The sequence below is a fragment of the Ranitomeya imitator genome, chromosome 5 (assembly GCF_032444005.1).
Source record: "Ranitomeya imitator isolate aRanImi1 chromosome 5, aRanImi1.pri, whole genome shotgun sequence".
In the NCBI taxonomy this organism is placed as follows: Eukaryota; Metazoa; Chordata; class Amphibia; order Anura; family Dendrobatidae; genus Ranitomeya; species Ranitomeya imitator.
The window spans coordinates 50,079,045-50,098,942 of record NC_091286.1 but is presented as its reverse complement, the minus strand read 5'-3'; the positions used below and the strand labels follow the sequence as shown (position 1 = coordinate 50,098,942).

Below are 19,898 nucleotides of genomic sequence, written 5' to 3'. Positions count from 1 at the left end.
CCATGTGCCCCATTAATGGGCCTTTTTACGGCCGCTGGGACATCTTACTATTCCAATTTCTCAAACCAACAAACTGCAAACGCTGAAAATAAAGAGTCCGTGAGGACACGTGCAGATCCGTAAAAAGGCAAACAAAATAAAATCAATATATTTTTACAGACTCATTTCTCAAAAGCTTCTAAAAACCAATTTACATGGAGAGTTGTCAGCTTGAGTTTAAGTCTGCATCGCCGAAAACACAGATCGCACAGCAGAAATATCAGCAAAGTACGGGAAGGTCTGGAGCAGAAAAATACTAAAGACGTGGAGCTTAAATATTGTAATAGGGCTCAAACGGTGAAAAACTGTGAATAATAAACCTTGTATAGCATGATAGAAAGTGACTGAGGACGCGTTCACGTGACTAATTTCACTATACAAGTATATCGGGAACCTCCGACCACAAACATGGACCAAAAATATGGCCGTGTGAACGTGTCCTAAGGAAGACACCCCGGGCCCAATTCCTACTCGGCTGCACGTGCCTTCATAGCTAGGTCAGCGCTAAGAAAAGGACTCGTTAGGATTGTCATGGGGCCTCAGCGGTTATACCACCATTTGCTACCCTACAAAGCGGTGTTAAAAGGGATTTTCAAGGGATTTTTAAAAACGTGCCAGAAAGAAAGGATTTTTTAAAAAAGGAAAAAGAAATTACATTTTACTAGCCATTGTGAACCCCTGCATCTCCTGTGATCTCTGTGGAGACCAGAAGTGATGACACCATCTCCATTTAGTCATCTGACCAATAATTGGCTGAAGGGCATGGTGACTGATGAACGGGATAATGTGCCATCCATCAGTCACCTGACCCTGCAGACAATCAGTGGCCGGGTAACTGAATGGACAATCACCCGGTCACTGATTAGAGGCACCGAGCGATGGGGTTCAGAGTTGTTGGTAAAACTAATTCCTTTATTTTATGATGTACCGTATATACTCAAGCACAAGCCGAGATTTTCAGCCCACTTTTTTGAGCTGAATGTAACCCTCTCGGCTTATACTCGAGTCATACCCAGGGGTCGGCAGGGGAGGGGGAGCGGATCTGTGTAATAATACTCACCTGCTCCTGGTGCGGTTCCTGCACATCTTTTCCCTGGCGCCGGCAGCTTCTTCCTGTAGTGAGCAGTCACATGGTACCGCTCATTACAGTAATGAAAATGGACCCCACTCCCATAGGGGTGGGGTCCATATTCGCTTCCTCTGCACTGATGCTCAGAGCAGAGGGTGCGATGACGCGATTAGTGCACGATTCCCTCTGCCTGAACGTCAAAGCAGAAGATGGGAAGACACAGCGACGGTCGTCGGTTGAACACGGAGCAGGTGAATATAGCAAGTGCCAGGGGCCTGAGAGGTGAGTATGTAATTTTTTTAATCGCAGCAACAGCATATGGGGCAAATGTCTGTATGGAGCATCTTATGGGGCCATGTGCAGTGTATATATGGGGGCAAATACTTGTATGGAGCTTCTTATGTGGCCATGTGCAGCATTATATGGGGCAAATATCTATGTGGCCAGGTGCAGCATTATATGGGGCAAATATCTGTATGGGGCCATGTGTAGCTTTTTTTGGGGCAATTATCAGTATGGAGCATCTTATGGGGCCACGTGCAGCATTATATGGGGGCAAATATCTGTATGGGGCATCTTATGGGGCCATGTGCAGCATTATATGGGGAAATTATCTGTATGGAGCATCTTATGGGGCCATGTGCAGCATTATATGGGGAAATTATCTGTATGGAGCATCTTATGGGGCCATGTGCAGCATTATATGGGGCAATTATCTGTATGGAGCATCTTATGGAGCTATGTGCAGCATTATATGGGGCAAATATCTGTATGGGGCATCTTATGGGGCCATGTGCAGCATTATATGGGGCAATTATCTGTATGGAGCATCTTATGGGGCCATGTGCAGCATTATATGGGGCAATTATCTGTATGGAGCATCTTATGGGGCCATGTGCAGCATTATATGGGGAAATTATCTGTATGGAGCATCTTATGGGGCCATGTGCAGCATTATATGGGGCAATTATCTGTATGGAGCATCTTATGGGGCCATGTGCAGCATTATATGGGGAAATTATCTGTATGGAGCATCTTACGGGGCCATGTGCAGCATTATATGGGGCAATTATCTGTATGGAGCATCTTATGGAGCTATGTGCAGCATTATATGGGGCAAATATCTCTATGGAGCATCTTATGCAGCCCATCATAAACTGTATGGAGCATTATATGGGGCTCCTGATACAATATGGATATTCAAAACACAACTTACTGATGTCTCAATTAATTTTACTTTTATTGGTATCTATTTTTATTTTTGAAATTTACCAGTAGCTGCTGCATTTCCCACCCTAGGCTTATACTCGAGTCATTAAGTTTTCCCAGTTTTTTGTGGCAAAATTAGGGGGGGTCGGCTTATACTCGGGTCGGCTTATACTCGAGTATATACGGTAGTTACGGAGACTAATTTCCAGATCTAATTACGCCCCACTGAGGCACACACGTTATATTACAACGCCCGCCAGTCTATAATACCGCTACATTAAAAGGGGTTGTCCATTTTTTTAACTTTTTTTTAAACTTAAAGGGGTATTCCCATCTCCAAGGTCCCATCCCCATATTTAGTAGGTGTAATAATAATATTAGCAAATCCCTCTAATTAGAAATGTAGTATAATTCTTCTGATTTGCTTTGTTTTTCCTCACATGCAGGCATTGCAGGACCTTAGGTATCCATGGTTACAACCATTAGCTAACTAATTGTCACTATATCATTCGTCGTTACCATGGATATATAAGGTCCTGCAATGCCTCTACATGAGGAAAGACATAGCCAATCAGAAAAACTATACTACATTTCTAATGGAGGTATTTGCTATTATCATCATTACACCTACATATTGGGATAGGATCTTGGAGATGGGAATACCCCTTTAAATACATGGATTTGAGGAAAAGAAAAATCGTTTTTGCTAATGGGGGATTCATTACAAATTTGGCAGGGGCTGACTTATCAGCTCTCTGTTTCGCTGCACATTCAACTTTGATGTGGTCTGTGGTCATAAATCAGCCAAGAGGAGCTCAAAAAAGACAGGTATGTGTAACAATCTCCCTGTAACAGGCTCGCTGACAGATTCTCAGATAACTCATTGTGTAGCCAGCAGTAGACAGTGCAACACAGAGGCTATAGAAGGCAAAGGGGGTCAGCATTTTTTAACGAAACCCAACTACAAAAATGGCAATCTGTGCACCAGGCTCATCTGCATAGTATGCAGCTATTGCATAGCACAAAAAAAAGAAAAAAAAAAGCTGTACATTTTTACAACATACTCTCTGTATACAGTCCATACTTAGAAGCATGGCACCGGTATGACCTCCCAAAATGTATAAGGGCACCATGTTCAATCACACCAATCTACACGTACTTACTGATCTCCGTCTCACACGGACGGTCAGGCGGATGTGCACTTTATCATGGAGCCAAACTTCACCAACCTATAAACCCAGGTGGGAGGTTACTACAGAGATCTAAAAGCCTCTACAATCTCCATCTTACCTTATCTAGAATGTTTACGTTGTTGTTAGGTAGCGGTATATTTTTATTCTCATCTTCATCATCGCCCAGTAATAACAGGTCAACCACGCTATCAACGCTCGGCGATTTCAATAGACTCGAGTAGTCTTCTTGTCCTTGGCCCATCTGAGCCATGTTTAAGTTATTCAGAGCTTCGGCGTTATCAGCCAAGGTTAATTCAGTCTGCTTTGGACTAAACAGCGGTGGAGGCGTATCATCAAAATTAGTTTGTTTTAAGCCGTTCAATGGCTGATTAATCACATTACTTGCAACGTGCTGGTTCTGCATATCAACAACCTGCTGAATAAATGTCTCACCGTTAGCATTCCCAAAATTACTATCCGGCAGCCTTTCTGCCTCCCCTCCATTTACAGCTTCGCAAGGCCTGCTGATTTGTGGCACCGGCTGTGGCCAATTTTGCCCTACTTGAACATTTCCACCAAACTGGCTGCTTGGGATCGGTCGGGGCGGCTGAGCGAGATTCTGAAAATACTGCTGAACTGGCTGCTGGAGGATCCTGGGCGCTCCAGGGGCCTGAGTCACCATCACTGGCACCGTCACTTTGTAAAGCTGCCCTAAAACAGAAAACAGGAAAGATCTCACACGCAAGATTAACCCACACACTGGTTATTTAGGACGGTGCTGGGACTTAGTGTGGGCTCATGCCATGTTCCCCATCCCTGCTCAGCAGGTGTCACTCAACATAGGCATTGACTTCAATAAAGAAAATTAAGTTTTAAACATCAAACTTTGGACTCTGACCACCTTTCCACGAATGTCCACCATCGTCATGACTGACAATACCGATGTCAAATATGCTAAATGTAAGAATATGAGTAAAATGGAGGCCAAATTGAGTCTAAAGTGAAATATTGCTCCACTGACAAGTCTGCAAATGCCTGAACACTGTTATTCAGGAATTCTGATGGCAGCCCCTGATGGAGTGCAGAGCGGGCAGGAGAGGATGGTGTGGACCCAGCATTAAGTGTTATTCCCCCAATGGAATTACATATGATCATTGATTTTCTACTGGATTTACTTTGAAATAAGTCTCCATGTTAAGCCCATTGATCTGGCTTTTTCTATACAACTTTTTATTAAAGCACAGTTCATCTGATCTGCACAAAAAAAAAAAAACCTTGCGTTTCGCCACATAACATGGTCATCCCGAGTTTCACTGCAAACCTGGTGGCAGCGGCTAAACACACTGTGTGCACTATTAGGTAAGTGAGTAATTTTCACTATATCATTTTTATGCACATTTTCCAACGCCAAGCTGTAAAACGTTGAATGCTTCTTAGATGAAGATCAGGTGCTGTGTATTTGTGTAAATTAAGCAGCTTGTTTTCCTCAGACAAAATAGGTAAAAAAAGATTTAAAGGTCTCTGAAAAAAAAAAAAAAAATGTTACAAGTCTCACAGAGGGATTCAGCATTTTTGAAATTGCTAAGATATTGGGGGCGTAATCACAGAACCATCAAAAGTTTTGTTGCAAATATCAACAGATTTGAGAATAATGAAACGTGAAGCGACAATGAAGCCATTATCCTCCAGTGCTGTCATATTCCAGAACTTTAACCTCCCTGGATGCCCAGTAGAAGGTGTTCATTGCTCATTGGCATGGCCGAGGTGAGGAGGCTGAGGCCGACCACCGCTGAACAAGACACAGGAGGTTAAACTTCCAGACTGGGCCAAGAAATATCCGAAGATGAGACTGATGGACTGATGAGAGGAGAGCGACTCTTCACGGACCAGATAGACGAGCCAGTGGCCGGATCAGTAACGGGCACAGACCTCCACTTCATCTCAGATGCCAAGAAGGTGGAGGTGGGGTACTGCTGTGGGCTGGGATTATTAACCCCTTCATGACCCAGCCTATTTTGACCTTAAAGACCTTGCCATTTTTTGCAATTCTGACCAGTGTCCCTTTATGAGGTAATAACTCGGGAACGCTTCAACGGATCCTAGCGATTCTGAGATTGTTTTCTCGTGACATATTGGGCTTCATGTTAGTGGTAAATTTAGGTCGATAATTTTTGCGTTTATGTGTGAAAAAATTGGAAATTTGGCGAAAATTTTGAAAATTTCGCAATTTTCAAATTTTGAATTTTTATTCTGATAAACCAGAGAGATATGTGACACAAAATAGTTAATAAATAACATTTCCCACATGTCTACTTTACATCAGAACAATTTTGGAAAAAAAATATTTTTTTTCTAGGAAGTTATAAGGGTTAAAAGTTGATCAGCGATTTCTCATTTTTACAACAAAATTTACAAAACCATTTTTTTTAGGGACCACCTCACATTTGAAGTCAGTTTGAGGGGTCTATATGGCTGAATATACCCAAAAATGACACCATTCTAAAAACTGCACCCCTCAAGGTGCTCAAAACCACATTCAAGAAGTTTATCAACCCTTCAGGTGTTTCACAGCAGCAGAGGCAACATAGAAGGAAAAAATGAACATTTCACTTTTTAGTCACAAAAATGATCTTTTAGCAACATTTTTTTATTTTCCCAAGGGTGAAAGGAGAAACTGGACCACAAAACTTGTTGTCCAATTTGTCCTGAGTACGCTGATACCCCATATATGGGGGGGAACCACTGTTTGGGCGTATGGCAGGGCTCGGAAGGGAAGGAGCGCCATTTGACTTTTTCAATGACAAAATTAGCTCCAATCTTTAGTGGACACCATGTCGCGTCTGGAGAGCCTCTGTGTGCCTAAACATTGGAGCACCCCCACAAGTGACCCCATTTTGGAAACTAGACACCCCAAGGAACTTATCTAGATGCATAGTGAGCATTTTGTACCCCCAGGTGCTTCACAAATTGATCCGTAAAAATGAAAAAGTACTTTTTTTCACAAAAATTTTCTTTTAGCCTCAATTCTTTTCATTTTCACATGGGCAACAGGATAAAGTGGATCCTAAAATGTGTTGAGCAATTTCTCCTGAGTACACTGATACTTCATATGTGGGGGTAAACCACTGTTTGGGCGCACGGCAGAGCTCAGAAGGGAAGGAGCACCATTTGACTTTTTGAATGAAAAATTAGCTCCAATCTTTAGTGGACACCATGTCGTGTTTGGAGAGCCTCTGTGTGCCTAAACATTGGAGCACCCCCACAAGTGACCCCATTTTGGAAACTAGACACCCCAAGGAACTTATCTAGATGCATAGTGAGCATTTTGTACCCCCAGGTGCTTCACAAATTGATCCGTAAAAATGAAAAAGTACTTTTTTTTTTCACAAAAATTTTCTTTTAGCCTCAATTTTTTTCATTTTCACATGGGCAACAGGATAAGGTGGATCCTAAAATGTGTTGAGCAATTTCTCCTGAGTACACTGATATCTCATATGTGGGGGTAAACCACTGTTTGGGCGCACGGCAGAGCTCAGAAGGGAAGGAGCACCATTTGACTTTTTGAATGAAAAATTAGCTCCAATCTTTAGTGGACACCATGTCGTGTTTGGAGAGCCTCTGTGTGCCTAAACATTGGAGCACCCCCACAAGTGACCCCATTTTGGAAACTAGACACCCCAAGGAACTTATCTAGATGCATAGTGAGCATTTTGTACCCCCAGGTGCTTCACAAATTGATCCGTAAAAATGAAAAAGTACTTTTTTTTTCACAAAAATTTTCTTTTAGCCTCAATTTTTTTCATTTTCACATGGGCAACAGGATAAGGTGGATCCTAAAATGTGTTGAGCAATTTCTCCTGAGTACACTGATATCTCATATGTGGGGGTAAACCACTGTTTGGGCGCACGGCAGAGCTCAGAAGGGAAGGAGCACCATTTGACTTTTTGAATGAAAAATTAGCTCCAATCTTTAGTGGACACCATGTCGCGTTTGGAGAGCCTCTGTGTGCCTAAACATTGGAGCACCCCCACAAGTGACCCCATTTTGGAAACTAGACCCCCCAAGGAACTTATCTAGATGCATAGTGAGCATTTTGTACCCCCAGGTGCTTCACAAATTGATCCGTAAAAATGAAAAAGTACTTTTTTTTCACAAAAATTTTCTTTTAGCCTCAATTTTTTTCATTTTCACATGGGCAACAGGATAAAGTGGATCCTAAAATGTGTTGAGCAATTTCTCCTGAGTATACTGATACCTCATATGTGGGGGTAAACCACTGTTAGGGCACACGGCAGAGCTCAGAAGGGAAGGAGCACCATTTGACTTTTTGAATGAAAAATTAGCGCCAATCTTTAGTGGACACCATGTCGCGTTTGGAGAGCCTCTGTGTGCCTAAACATTGGAGCACCCCCACAAGTGACCCCATTTTGGAAACTAGACCCCCCAAGGAACTTATCTAGATGCATAGTGAGCATTTTGTACCCCCAGGTGCTTCACAAATTGATCCGTAAAAATGAAAAAGTACTTTTTTTTCACAAAAATTTTCTTTTAGCCTCAATTTTTTTCATTTTCACATGGGCAACAGGATAAAGTGGATCCTAAAATGTGTTGAGCAATTTCTCCTGAGTACACTGATACCTCATATGTGGGGGTAAACCACTGTTTGGGCGCACAGCAGAGCTCAGAAGGGAAGGAGCGCCATTTGACTTTTTGACATACATAGTGTACATCAGGTTGGTGTGTGTGTGTTCTAGTGTACGTCAGGTTGATGTGTGTGGTGTATACTGCACCACACACACCAACCTGATGTACACCACACCACACACCAACCTGACATACACTACAACACACACACCAACCTGACGTAGGGTCAGGTTGGCGAGTGTGGAGTAGTGTACATCAGGTTGGTGTGTAGTGTACGTCAGGTTGGTGTGTGTGTGTGTTGGATACTACACCACACACACCAACCTGACGTACACTACACCACGCACTAACCTGACATACATTAGAACACACACACCAACCTGACGTAGGGTTAGGTTGGCGAGTGTGGAGTAGTGTACATCAGGTTGGTGTGTAGTGTACGTCGTGTACATCAGGATGTGGTGTAGTGTACGTCAGGTTGGTGTGTGTGGTGTAGTATACACCACACACCAACCTGACGTACACCACACCACACACCAACCGGACATACACTACAACACACACATACACCAACTTGACGTAGGGTCAGGTTGGCGAGTGTGGAGTAGTGTACATCAGGTTGGTGGGTAGTGTACATGTGGTGTAGTGTATGTCTGGTTGGTGTGTGTGTGGTGTATATTACACCACACACACACCAACCTGACGTACACCACACCACACACCAACCTGACATACATTACAACACACACACCAACCTGACGTAGGGTCAGGTTGGCGAGTGTGGAGTAGTGCACATCAGGTTGGTGGGTAGTGTACATGTGGTGTAGTGTACATCCGGTTGGTGTGTGTGTGGTGTATATTACACCACACACACCAACCTGACGTATACCACACCACACACCAACCTGACATACACTACACCACACATACCAACCTGACGTAGGGTCAGGTTGGTGTGTGTGGTGTAGTGTATGTCAGGTTGGTGTGTGGTGTAGTGTACGTCAGGTTGGTGTGTGTGGTGTATTGTGTATATCAGCCTGGTGTGGGTGAGTGCTGTAGTCGAATATCAGGATGTGGCTAGTCCACGGACGTGTGATGAATTCTGAAGCATTCATCCAAACACAGTCCAGGTTTGTCGGGACACGTTTCACATTGGAAACGAGTTTCCCTTCTTATCCCCCTTTTATAACATACCCGGCACCTTTTTCTTTCTTGCCCCTCACCGGGAAAATGTTGCCCTGGTACCATACTGGAACCTTGAGTTCCAGCAGTGCTGGGGCCCGCTCCTTCCTCGTCTCCAAACATCAGGGCCTTTATTACCGCCTCCTGGAACTGAAGGAAGGTGTTGTTGGTCTGACCTGCACATCGTGATAGCACGTATGCGTTATACAATGCCATTTGTACGATGTGCACAGCCAGTTTTTTATACCACACCTTTGTCTTCCGCATGGCACTATAGGGCTGGAGGACTTGATCAGAAAGATCAACTCCCCCCATGTGTTTGTTGTACCCCAGCGCACAGTCCGGTTTGTGGACCTGTGCTGTGGTACCTCGAACGGTGGTGGCCGTGGTGCCGGGACCATGGATTGTTGTCAAGAAAAAGACGTCCCTTTTGTCTTTGAACTTGACCACAAGCATGTTGCCACTACATTGGGCCCGGCTCTCACCCTTTGGGAGAACCTGCTCAATTAGTGACAAAGGTAGACCCCTCTGGTTTCTGCGCACGGTACCGCAAGCAACGGTAGCTCTGGCAGAGAGGGATTGAAAGAGTGGGATGCTTGTATAAAAGTTATCAACGTACAGATGGTAACCTTTATCAAGCAGTGGGTGGACCAAATCCCACACTATTTTCCCACTCACCCCCAGAGCAGGTGGACATTCTGGGGGCTGGATCCTGGTGTCCTTTCCTTGATAAACTCTAAAGCTGAGAGTGTACCCTGAGGTACTCTCGCAGATCTTATAGAGCTTAATCCCGTACCTCGCCCTCTTGCTGGGCAGGTACTGACGGAACTGAAGCCTCCCTTTGAAGTGGATGAGGGATTCATCCACACAAATTTCCCTTTGGGGAATGTACACTTCAGCAAACTTGTTGCTGAAGTGTTCGATGACCGGCCGAATTTTGAACAGTCTATCAAAATTCGGATCATCGCAGGGAAGGATGTCCGTGTTGTCCCTAAAGTGGAGAAATTTATGAATCGCCTCAAAACGCTTGCGAATCATAACCATGCCATATATTGGAGTTTGATATAAAATATCAGTACTCCAGTATTGGCGAAGTTCTGGTTTCTTCACAATTCCCATGTGAAGGACCAGTCCCCAATATTTCAACATTTCTGCAGAGTCAACGGGACTCCAAGCAGAAAATGATGAAACTGGGTTTTGGGCAAAAAATTGCAGGGCATATAAGTTTGTTTGCTCCACCATGAGACTGACGATTGACTCCGAGAAATAGACTTTGAAAAAGTCTATTTCCCTGAGGTTGGCAGTCTCAAATTGGATTCCTGATTGGGGAATGAAATCAGGAATCCGTGGAGCAAAATTTTCAGGGACGGGGGTCCAGGTGGGGGTACTAGTGCTAGGTTGGGCGTGACTAGCACTAGGTTGGGGGTTACTCACACTTGGTTGTGGGTCTTCTCCCCCGGCCTCCGACTCTTCTTCCCTGGGCTCCGGCTCTTCTTCCCTGGGCTGCGGACGATTTCTCGTCCTGCGACTTCGTGGTGGTGGCGAGTCCGTGTCACTGGAGGAGGAAGAGTGGGAGGAATAGAGAAAGGTAGGGTCCTCTCCCTCACTATCAGCTTCGGAGGCAATAAAAGAATATGCCTCCTCTGCCGAGTACAGCCTTTGTGACTGGGACGAGCGGGACATTGTGTGTGCGTGCGTGTAAAAAAAACTAAGCTTTATTAGTGTGCGTGTGTGTATGTGTGAGTGTTTAGTGAAACTTTACTGCAGGAGGGGGCTTTCAGGCGTGGGGGGCTGAGGAGATGCAGGAGCCGGCAGCAGCAGTAAGGGGAGCGATCAGCAGGGCGCGGGAGCGATCAGCAGGGCGCGGGAGCGATCACGCGGGAGCGATCAGCAGGTCGCGGGAGCGATCACGCGGGAGCGATCAGCAGGGCGCGGCAGCGATCACGCGGGAGCGATAAGTGGGGCGCGGGGGAGCTGTCAGGCGAAGGGGCCTGAGGAGACGCAGGAGCCGGCAGCAGCAGCGCGGGGGGGAGGGGGGGATGGGTGATCAGGGTGATCACTGGGGCGGGTGATCACCGGGGGGGGCAGGAGGTGGCTGTCAGGTGCGGAGGAAATGTGGGGGCAGGGGAGATGTAGGAGCCTGCAGCAGGGAAGGGTGATCACTGGGCAGGGGGGTGATTTCCGGGGCGTGGGAGAGAGTGGCGGTCGGGAGGGGGGAATCGGACGGCGGGGGGAGCGGGAGGCAGAGAGGGGGAGTACCGGAAGGCGGACAGGCGGCGATCAGCAGACCGGAAGGAGGACAGGCGACGATCAGCCGGGCACGGGGGAGCTGTCAGGCGAAGGGGCCTGAGGAGATGCAGGAGGCGGCAGCAGCAGTGGGGGGGGTGATCAGGGGGGCAGGGGGTGATCAGAGTAATCACTGGGGCGGGTGATCACGAGGGGGGGGGGGGGGGCAGAAGGTGGATGTCAGGAGCGGGGGGAAGGTGGGGGCAGGGGAGATGTAGGAGCCTGCAGCAAGGAAGGGTGATCACTGGGCAGGGGGCTGATTTCTGGGGTGTGGGAGGGAGTGGAGGGGTTAACGGATGGCAGGGGGGGGGGATCGGACGGTTGGGGGAGCGGGAGGCAGAGGGGGGAGTACCAGAAGGCGGACAGGTGGCGATCAGTGGATGGGAAGGCGGACAGGCGGCGATCAGTGGGGCACGGGGGAGCAGTCAAGCGAAGGGGCCTAAGGTAATGCAGGAGCCAGCAGCAGCAGGGGGGGGGGTGATCAGGGGGTGATCAGAGTGATCACTGGGGTGGGTGATCACGGGGGGGGGGGGGGGTCAGAAGGTGGCTGTCAGGAGCGGGAGGGGGGGGAGGAGGGGGCAGGGTAGATGTAGGAGCCTGGGTGATCACTGGGCAGGGGGCTGATTTCTGGGGCGTGGGAGGGAGTGCAGGGGTTAACGGATGGCGGGGGGGGATCGGATGGTGGGGGGAGAGGGAGGCAGAGGGGGGAGTACCGGAAGGCGGCAGCAGGGGGCGATCTGGCAGCGGGCGGCGGCGATCTGGCAGCGGCGATCTGGCAGTGGCGGCGGCGGGTGCGGCACGCAGGGACCTCACTCTCCAGCTTCCACGGACGGGATGAAGCTGGAGAGTGATGTCAGACATGTTTCACTCCGCCCCTCCACCGCTGATTGGAGTGAAAGCGTCACATGGACGCTTTCTCCAATCAGAGCTGGAGGGGGGTGAAACAGGGGGCACAGGAGCGATCGTGGCCACGGGGGGGCAAAGCCACCCCCCCTGGGGTCAACTAGAGGTCCTCACGTACCTGCGGGTCAGGTGACATTTCATTGACCCCGGTCACCCGACCCGCAGGAACGCGATCAAACCATGACGCATATGCTGCGTCATGGGTCGGAATGGCACCGACTTTCATGACGCAGCGTATGCGTCAAAGGTCGGGAAGGGGTTAAAGATGAGCTAGTTGGACCTTTTGGGTTTGAGATGGACTCCCAAACCTACTCCCAGTCTTTAGAAGACACTCTTCAGGAAAAAAAATCTGAATCTTTCAAAAAAAAAAAAACAACCTGATTTTTCTGCAGGACAATGCTCCATCGCAGCATCGAAGTCTCCACTGCTTGGTTACCAGTAATTCCTCACCTAGACCCTATTGAGAACTTGTGGGCCCATCTTAACCCCTTTCTGACCTCCAACGGGATAGTACGTCCAAGGTCAGATCCCCTGCTTTGATGTTTTGCACAGCTGACATGTGCCCGCAATAGCGGCGGATGGAATCACAATCCGCCCGCCACTATTAACTAGTTAAATGCTGCTGTCAAACGCTGACAGCGGCATTTAACTAGCGCTTCTGGGCATCGGGCCGGAAATGAGCGCATCGCCAACCCCTGTCACATGATCGGGGGTCAGCGATGCGTCGGCATGACAACCAGAGGTCTACTGAAGACCTCTATGGTTCTTAATGCCGGATTGCTGTGAGCGCCACCCTGTGGTCGGCGCTCATCGCAATACAGTAATTCAGCTACATAGGAGCGATCTATGCATCGCTCTTATGTAGCAGAGCCGATCAGGCTATGCCAGCTTCTAGCCTCCCATAGAGGCTATTGAAGTATGGCAAAAGTAAAAAAAAAAATGTTTTAAAAAATCTGATTTAAAAAAAAAATATATATATATATAATATATATATATATATATATATATATATATAAATATATATATATAAATATATATATATATATATATATATATATATATATATATATATATATATATATATATATATATAAAAGTTTAAATCACCCCCCCATTCGCCCCATTAAAAATAAAACAATTAAAAAAAATCAAGTCGTTCAGAATCGCCCGATCTATTAATTAAAAAAAAAAAAAAGATGAACCTGATCGCTAAACGGTGTAGCGAGAAAAAAATTAGAAACGCCAGAATTGTATTTTTTTGGGTCGCCGCGACATCGCATTAAAAAAAAAAGGACAACTTGGCACAAGACACCTTGACCTCTAGTGATAATCTCCTGCAGATAAAACACTGATTTCAGTAAAACAACACAGCCTAGCAAGTGCCAAATCACTGGAATCAGGGTATATTGTTCTTAGATCACATAGCAAAAACCTGCTGACTGATTCTTTTTAACAGGGATTGTGTAAGTGACAGATCTGTCAATCCACTATTTTTGGGACCGGCTCATGCGGTCGAGTTATCAGTCCTGTAGAGGCGAATAGAGCGGTGATCACACGTTCACTACTGCTCCATTCACAAAGGGAATTTGGCATCCCCTGTTCTCACGATTGGTGGGGGATCTCAGCGTTCGGGCACCCAGCAATCATACATTTAGCACTTATCCGATGGCTAGGCAATAAATGTTCTTTGAGACAGCTCCTTTATTATTATTATTATTATTTATTGTTATAGCGCCATTTATTCCATGGCGCTTTACATGTGAGGAGGGGTATACATAATAAAAACAAATACAATAAAGAATGTCTGCTCTCCTCTCAAGTCCGTGAGTTCATTCCTATTCTTCTGCATAAAATAATTGTTTCCAGCAAAAAAGCTTTGGAATTTGTGTGTGCATCCTCATTCACAGCGGGTAATTGTGACACCCAGGTGACAATTTACTCATACATTTCCAGTAGAAATACCAGAAGAATGACGCCATAGGGCAGGTTTGGCAATGACTGGAGGGCAGAAAACACTAATAAGTCAATGAAGCTGCCGAGGGAGAAAATACTCCCAGGTAGATCATTTCTGATATTAATAATGCACATTATCTTTTTCTAGTAAATATCTTAAATTAAAGGTGAAGCATGAAATAAAACTACCATTTCTCAACTAACCTGATGCTGTCTGTACGGTCATCCCAGCTGGTAAGTGAATGGGATATGTGAGGCCAGGTGGCAAAGTGAACGAACCACTTGATCCAGTTGAGCTCTGAAAAAAAATATTGCAATGTAGGCTTGTAGGGTTTGTCCCATCATTAAATATGAAATTTATAAACATAGTATAGCGCCAGCCATCAAGTGTCCAAAGTGTAGAGCAACATACATATCCAACTACTGGGCCCTGTACTAGTGGACACACAGCTCACGCTCCACTCCAGGTATCGGCATAGTAATCCTCTGATCACTGCAGCCGAAAGAAATAACCTACTAGACTGCACGCCAGGAGAGGAGCAAAGCGACGATCATAGCATGGCACGGTCATAGCATGGCACGGTCACAGCATGGCAATACAACTGAGAAGACTTCTTCTGAAGGGGAAGTAAAAAATGACTACACTGTGGCTGCCAGAAGGAGAAGGAGACTGATTCTGTTCATTGATCCTGTCTCCAATTACTTTCACTCGAATTAAAAAAAAAACACATACTGGAAGGTGAACCAAAAGATTAAAAGTAGAAATATGAATCTGTAATCTTATGTGATTCGGGTTAGCATTCCTAATTCATAGCTGGGTTGCTAACCTGAAATGTGTAGATTTGACCTTGAAATGCGCAAGCCTTGGAGAATGTGTAGAGTTGACCCTGGTCCCGCAGCCATATAGGTAGTCTGTGGGCTCCGGACAGGATCAGTACGAAACTCCTACTGCCCCGATGGCATTCCTGGGGTCTCTTATTAGTAGGTCCAGCTGAACGTTTTTAGGCACACGTCGTCACACTAAGCTTAGTAATCAGACCAGGGTTGCCCGAAGGGAGGATGAGGGTTGTACTGCTCTGGTTTGGAGTCTAGAAACTACTGCTGTGGCCGCCGGATCAGTCCTGCAAGTATTTTTGCTCAACGCAGAATATGAAAATAATAGCACATGACTTGGCCATGTTAGAACTACCGCCATGGCTTTTCTCCTTAAAGGGTTATTCCTAAAATCGCAAATTACCTTCTATACACAGGACTGGGAAAACTTATCTTTGGATAACCCCTTTAACAGAGTAATGATAGGTATGACGGACTAATCTGAATGGATCCTGACAGATCCAAGATCAGTGAGGTCATCTAACAGCAAACAGACCTCAAAATAACACCAGAACCTCGAGAGAATGGAGCTCAGCCTCTCTCACAGGGGTTCCCAGTCCGATTTTCTGGTATCCTGCATATCCTGAATTACTCCATAGCTAGGAGGGTTTGGAAGCTCTAACAACGTGACTGAAAGACAGATTTACAGGTGATTTTTTGGGGGGAAGAGGGGGTTTCAGTTGAAATGTTCTTCAAGCATAGATAGGTTAACGGCGCACAGTACAAATGGATATAATACGGCAGTGGCTCTCCGGCACGCTTTTATCAATCACCTGCTTATATACCACTAAATCGCTGTCATTTCACACTTTATCCAAAGAGCGCTCTGAAAGTAAAAGCTGAAAATCTCTATAGCTCGGTGCCAGTAAGTCGAGCCTCAAAAGGATTATTTATGTCAGAGCCAGCTGATGTACATAGAGAGGAAGAATGACCGGGAGCGCTAAAGATTTTAACCCTTCTATAGCTAGGCCATAATTCACACTTTGAAATGGTTCCAAAGGTCTTCCCAGTTGCCGTTTTTTCACTAGGGAAAGCAGTCATCTACATGGTAATAGATCATGCTCACAGACACGTACACACCTGGAGGAAGAGTAACTGCCCTTCTGGGGAACAAAAAAAAAAAAAAAAACACGACAGGGTGCAGAGATTCACATCGATCAGTAAAATGAAGGTGCAGCTGAATCTGCTCTTCTCCGACACCAAAAATGGTACAACAGAAAGTACATGGAGCCGGTCTTCACTCCATGGAGAGCAGCGATCGCTGAGAACTTTTCATCTTGGTGAGGTCTTTATGACATGTCAAAAGCTTTGTCTCTATCGCTTCATTGGGGGACACAGGAAACCATGGGTGTATGCTGCTGCCACTAGGAGGCTGACACTATGCAAATAAAAAAGTTAGCTCTTCCTCTGCAGTGTACACCCCACCGACAGGAAGTAGGATATTCAGTTTAGCTTAGTGTCAGTAGGAGGTGGACACGGGTCTTTCATTAGACCCTTATCTACCTCAATGTGCGTCGTTTTCATTCAGGTTCTTCCGGAGGGATACAGGGTGAACAGTCACACCTGTAATCCCACAATAAGGACTATGAGTATGGCGTGTACTGCCACCCCGTATCCTCATAGATCCGTCAGCAGGACCATGATCCTAGCACACAAGCGTGCTCAGAAGTCTGGTCCTGCCTCCGTCCCCAACCCACTCGCCCACCAGAGCCTGTCGGTTGCGGAGACGTCCATCACAGCTCCCTGGACGTCTCATTCCTCTTCAGGTTAGTAACGGCATGTGATGTTTGAAGTATTTTCCCCATCCCATATTACTCGCAGATGTGGGGGCTTTTTTCAGTGGCGAGAAGGGGTCCCTCTGGAGCTGCGCTGCTTGATTTTTAAAAATTTTTTTATTTGTATTAGGGGATCCCAGGAACGTTACATGGAGGCAACCGCACGGGCAGAATCGCCGTATCGTGCGGCGGCTTTTGAGGCAACCGCGCTCCCTCCTGGCAGCTGCTCCGTTTCCCCGGTGGCTACGGCCGCTCTACCTTCTCAGGGCGGCCGTCTCCCTGCTCGGCGGCCGCAATGTATTCCAGCGCGGCGGCCTTTGCAGGCTGCCACGCGCTTCCTCCCCCTCCGGCCGCACGGCTCGGCGGCCGCAATGCCTTCTGTTACCGCACCGCTTATTTACTGCAGCGCACTGCTTCGGCGCCGTAGCCTTTTTCACAGGCGGCCGCCGGCCTCTAATTTAAATCCTGGCTTCGGCCCGGGCCTACTTCCGGCGCCACGACTCCGCCCACTTCTGTTTTGCTCATGCGGGCTTTTCTCCCGCCCAACAATCTTCCTCCCCGCATTCTCCGCCCACCAGCGCCATCTTGGTGCTCCTGGGCGCACGGCAGACTCCGCCCTTCCAACTATGCTTGGCGCCACACATCGCCGCTCTGCCCCTTGCAGAGCGCGCATCCTGGCGTCCTCTGGGGTCACCATCTGCATGTTCCCACTTCTTGGATTGGGGCAGGAGCTCACATTGCCTTCCTGCCTAAAGGGCTACTTCCCCGCAGGTCCACCCGCCAGACGGACAGCTTCCTCCACCTGGAATCCGTTTTCGTCTGCCGTGAGTACTTCTGCACTGCAGATTTACTCTCCCCTCTGCCCCGTCCCCTAACCCTCTAAAAACCCGTGCAGCTACTGGCGTAATACGTAATAGTACTCTGGAGCCATGCAATCATTGGCGTAGTAGTACTCTAGAACCATGCAGTCGATGGTGTATCAGTACTCTGGTCCCGTGCAGTCACTGGCATAATACGTAATAGTACTCTAGACCCGTGCAGTCACTGGCGTAATACGTAGTACTCTAGACCCGTGCAGTCACTGGCGTAATACGCAGTAGTACTCTAGACCCGTGAAGTCACTGGCGTAATACGTAGTACTCTAGACCCATACAGTCGCTGGCGTAATATGTAGTACTACTCTAGACCCGTGCAGTCACTGGCGTAATACGTAGTAGTACTCTAGACCCGTGAAGTCACTGGCGTAATACGTAATAGTACTCTGGAGCCACACTATCACCGGCGTAGTAGCACTCTAGAGCCGTACAGTCACTGGCGTAGTAGTACTCTAGAGCAATGCAGTCGCTGGTGTAATATGTGCCCTTGAGCCGTGCAGTTACCAGCGGAGTATGGCAGTATGCCCCACGCTGCCGTCATCTGTGCCACTGTCCGCCCCTCACCCTCCACAGGGAGATGGACCATTATAAAACCTGCCATATAGTGTTCACTTCGCAGAAGGTTTCAGTTGCAATTTTTCCTCTGAGTTTTCCGTTTTGTCAGACTGCTGTTGTGATTTCTGCTATTGCAGACCTGTGCCTTGATTTTCAGCAGAGCGAGGCTCAGCTATTTCTCTACACACAGGGTTGCTAGAGCGCTGGCATATCAAACTTTTCTATATCTCCTGCTCACAGGCACTCGTCCTCCATCTCCCTGCAGCCTCCTCCGGATGCAACCATTAAGGTACCTTCACACATAACGATATCGTTAACGATATCGTTGCTTTTTGTGACGTAGCAACGATATCGTTAAGGAAATCGTTATGTGTGACAGCGACCAACGATCAGGCCCCTGCTGGGAGATCGTTGGTCGCTGAACAAAGTCCAGAACTTTATTTCGTCGCTGGATCTCCCGTGGACATCGCTGGATCGGCGTGTGTGACACCGATCCAGCAATGTCTTCACTGGTAACCAGGGTAAACATCGGGTAACTAAGCGCAGGGCCGCGCTTAGTAACCCGATGTTTACCCTGGTTACCAGCGTAAAAGTAAAAAAAAAAAAAACACTACATACTTACCTACCGCTGTCTGTCCTCCAGCGCTGTGCTCTGCACTCCTCCTGTACTGGCTGTGAGCGTCGGTCAGCCGGAAAGCAGAGCGGTGACGTCACCGCTCTGCTTTCCGGCCGCTGTGCTCACAGCCAGTACAGGAGGAGTGCAGAGAAGCAGAGCGCCGGGGACAGACAGCGGTAGGTAAGTATGTAGTGTTTTTTTTTTTTACTTTTACGCTGGTAACCAGGGTAAACATCGGGTTACTAAGCGCGGCCCTGCGCTTAGTTACCCGATGTTTACCCTGGTTACCCGGGGACTTCGGGATCGTTGGTCGCTGGAGAGCTGTCTGTGTGACAGCTCTCCAGCGACCAAACAGCGACGCTGCAGCGATCCGGATCGTTGTCGGTATCGCTGCAGCGTCGCTTAATGTGAAGGGGCTTTTACTCTGCTCTAAGCAGAGAGGGGAGCTGCTCCTACCCACTTCACGACAGCAGTGTTCGGACCTGACTTCCAGCTGGTTAAGAGTCCGTATTTCCCAGGAATGTCTGCTGTGGCTCAGTGGATAAAGAATCTGACCACATATAGCAGGCGCAAAGGTTTGAACTCAGGTGCACAACAGAGAGTAGAGTTTAGTCTCCCTGTTGACAAGCCTACCTTCAGGAGAATGGGCAAGGCAGGACATACTTCAAGACAGACTCCGTGCTGCGGCTTACTACACAGAAGCTGTTATTCTGCCTAATGCCATCAGGTATCATGACCTAGACCGC

The 19,898-nt window shown here is 47.3% G+C and overlaps 1 protein-coding gene across 1 annotated transcript in view; it reads right to left on the bottom strand.

Moving 5' to 3' along the window:
• Window positions 1-19,898, bottom strand: part of GTF2A1L (general transcription factor IIA subunit 1 like) — a 78,500-nt gene that overhangs the window by 19,318 nt on the left and 39,284 nt on the right. Inside the window, exons 5-6 of the mRNA XM_069768655.1 lie at window positions 14,663-14,756; window positions 3,608-4,200 (exon numbers count right to left, since the gene is read on the bottom strand). Coding sequence (XP_069624756.1) covers window positions 3,608-4,200; window positions 14,663-14,756 — 687 coding nt within the window. The remainder of the gene's footprint in view (window positions 1-3,607; window positions 4,201-14,662; window positions 14,757-19,898) is intronic.